Raw genomic sequence first — 2,226 nt, forward strand, 5'->3', positions numbered from 1 at the left:
TTAGTTGGTTGTGTTGGCTGTATTTGAGGGGGAAGAAACCACCGTGGTGGTTCTGTATGGTCTTTTTTATTTTTTATTTTTTTTTATTTTAGCTCACAGGTGCATCATATGCCTGCACACGTTGATGTATAAAAACATCCGCGCATGCAGGCACAAACACACGAGTGATTTTAGAGTGGGAGGGTATAATGGAACAGGTGACCAGGTGACCGTTAGGCGCGGGGATTAGCGGGGATTAACGGTACCTGAACCGTATGGAAGGGGGCATGGTGACTGAGACAGTTGTGGCTGCCTGACTGAGTGATTTTAAAAGGGTGGGGGGAAGTGTGCAGTGATGTTTGCTAGGGTTGTTATGGGTGTATTAGCAATCACTGCAGCAGCTGCTTGTTTAAGTGTCTCCTCGGGGCTGGCTGCCGTATTAATGCGAGGCGTATCTGGGTTGGGGAGATTGACAGGTCTGTTAAATTTATTGGTGTTTCGGCAGCTGAGAATATAGTGGAGAAACGGGAATGGGGTATCAGTGTTGCAGTTTTCACACGTGCTGGGTTGTGCCTCATTTGTGAGTATATGGGCTTTACACTTATATCCCAAGCGGAGGCGTCGTATATTTTTAAGTGTTCTGCTTTTGAATTTGTTAATAGTATTTATTGGCTCATATTTTGTAGCGGCAGCATACCATATTGCAGAAGGGGAGCCCGCCTGGACTTGATGCTCGTGTTCTGAGCGGTTGATTGTTGCTGCCTGCCTTTTAATTGTTCTTTTGATCTGAGTGAGGCTCGGTGTTATGTCAACCTGAACGTGTGAATATTCCGTGGCTTCTTTGGCTAGTTGGTCTGCCAATTCATTCCCTTTGATACCTACATGGCTGGGTATCCAATTAATTGTTATAGTTCCGCCAGCATCTCGTATTTTTTGCGCGGTGGCGATTATGTCAGTAATTAAATGAGTGTTATCAGACGGCTCCTGTTTTCTTAGCGTTTGTATTGCGCTGGCGGAGTCTGTATGGATGATTGTGTGGGATGTTGGGTTGATGTCTAGGGCATTGTCCATGGCGGTAAGAATTGCAATTAATTCAGTCTGGAGTGTAGAGGCTCCATCTGATACACGCAGGCCAAATGAGTGTTCTCGGCATACGACTGCCGCACCTGCTTTATTGTTATTCACAGAGCCGTCTGTATAGTAGGTTGATGAGTTGGGGGAGGTGAGGGAGGCAATTTGCATTAAGCTCTCTTGGCGTAATTGTTGTACGGGAGTGAGGGCTTTAGGGGAAGAGCTTGTAATGATAAGATTGAATAGGGGGGGATCCCAAGGAGGGCGGGGATGATACGCTACACTTGGTTCATCTGGGGGAAGATTTATGATGGGATTTAGATTAAAGGAGTGAATGGCTTTTGCGGCGCAGTGACTCCAGGTGTTGTTTAGGATGTCGGGGTGTAGGTTAGCAGCCGCCGTTAATCGTGTTGTAAGGGGGAGGGGGGAGTTTTTACGTGTAAGCTTGGCTGCCAAGCTAGCGACTCTTGCTTTGATTCTGATGTTAATAGATTCGATGTTGCACTCCATTCTGAGGTTGCAAAGCCGTGTCCACATTGGTGATCCCGTCATAATTCTTAGTGCCTCATTCTGTATAACCTCCAGTTTGTCGGCTAATTTTGGGTTGATGGTGGGTAAGGCAGGCGCTGCGTAATCAATAATAGATCTTATTGCCTGAATATAGAAGAGACGTAAGACTTTAAATGAAGCTCCTTCACCTTTGCCAGCTAAAGATCTAAGGGCGTTGAGGCGTAATTTGGTGATATCTCGGAGGTATTTTATTTCTGTGTCAAAGGTGAGGTTTCTGTCCATGTATACCCCTAGGTACCGTTGGGTGTTGACGTACTCTATAAGAGAGTTACCGAGGAACAGCTGTTTTGGTGGGGTTGGAATTTTGATGGGGAGGGCCTTAGTTTTGAGTGGATTTATTTTCAGGCCTAATTCTCTACATTTTTTATGCAGGATGTCGAGTGCTTTTTGCGCTTTCTGTGAGTAGCGCCCCCCATATATTACTAGAGTTATATCATCAGCATAACACAAAAGGCGGGCTCCTTGGCCCAGGTCGAGATGAAGGAGGCATTCAATTAATGTGTTAAAAAGGGTGGGGCTTATGATGCTTCCTTGTGGAGTGCCATTTGTGTGATTATATGCTTCTGAAAGATGGCCTTGGAACCTGACTTTGGCTTTGCGACCTGA

General features: G+C 45.8%; 1 protein-coding gene across 1 annotated transcript in view; it reads right to left on the minus strand.

Annotated features, from left to right (window-relative positions):
* Window positions 1–306: 306 nt before the first annotated feature.
* Window positions 307–2,226, minus strand: part of LOC145408029 (uncharacterized) — a 2,166-nt gene continuing 246 nt past the window's right edge. The window contains exon 1 of the mRNA XM_080278834.1: window positions 307–2,226. This exon is cut by the window's right edge and continues 246 nt beyond it. Coding sequence (XP_080134960.1) covers window positions 307–2,226 — 1,920 coding nt within the window.

Source organism: Coenobita brevimanus, chromosome 8 (assembly GCF_032717465.1).
Source record: "Coenobita brevimanus isolate Jiangsu-jjx chromosome 8, ASM3271746v2, whole genome shotgun sequence".
NCBI lineage: Eukaryota > Metazoa > Arthropoda > Malacostraca > Decapoda > Coenobitidae > Coenobita > Coenobita brevimanus.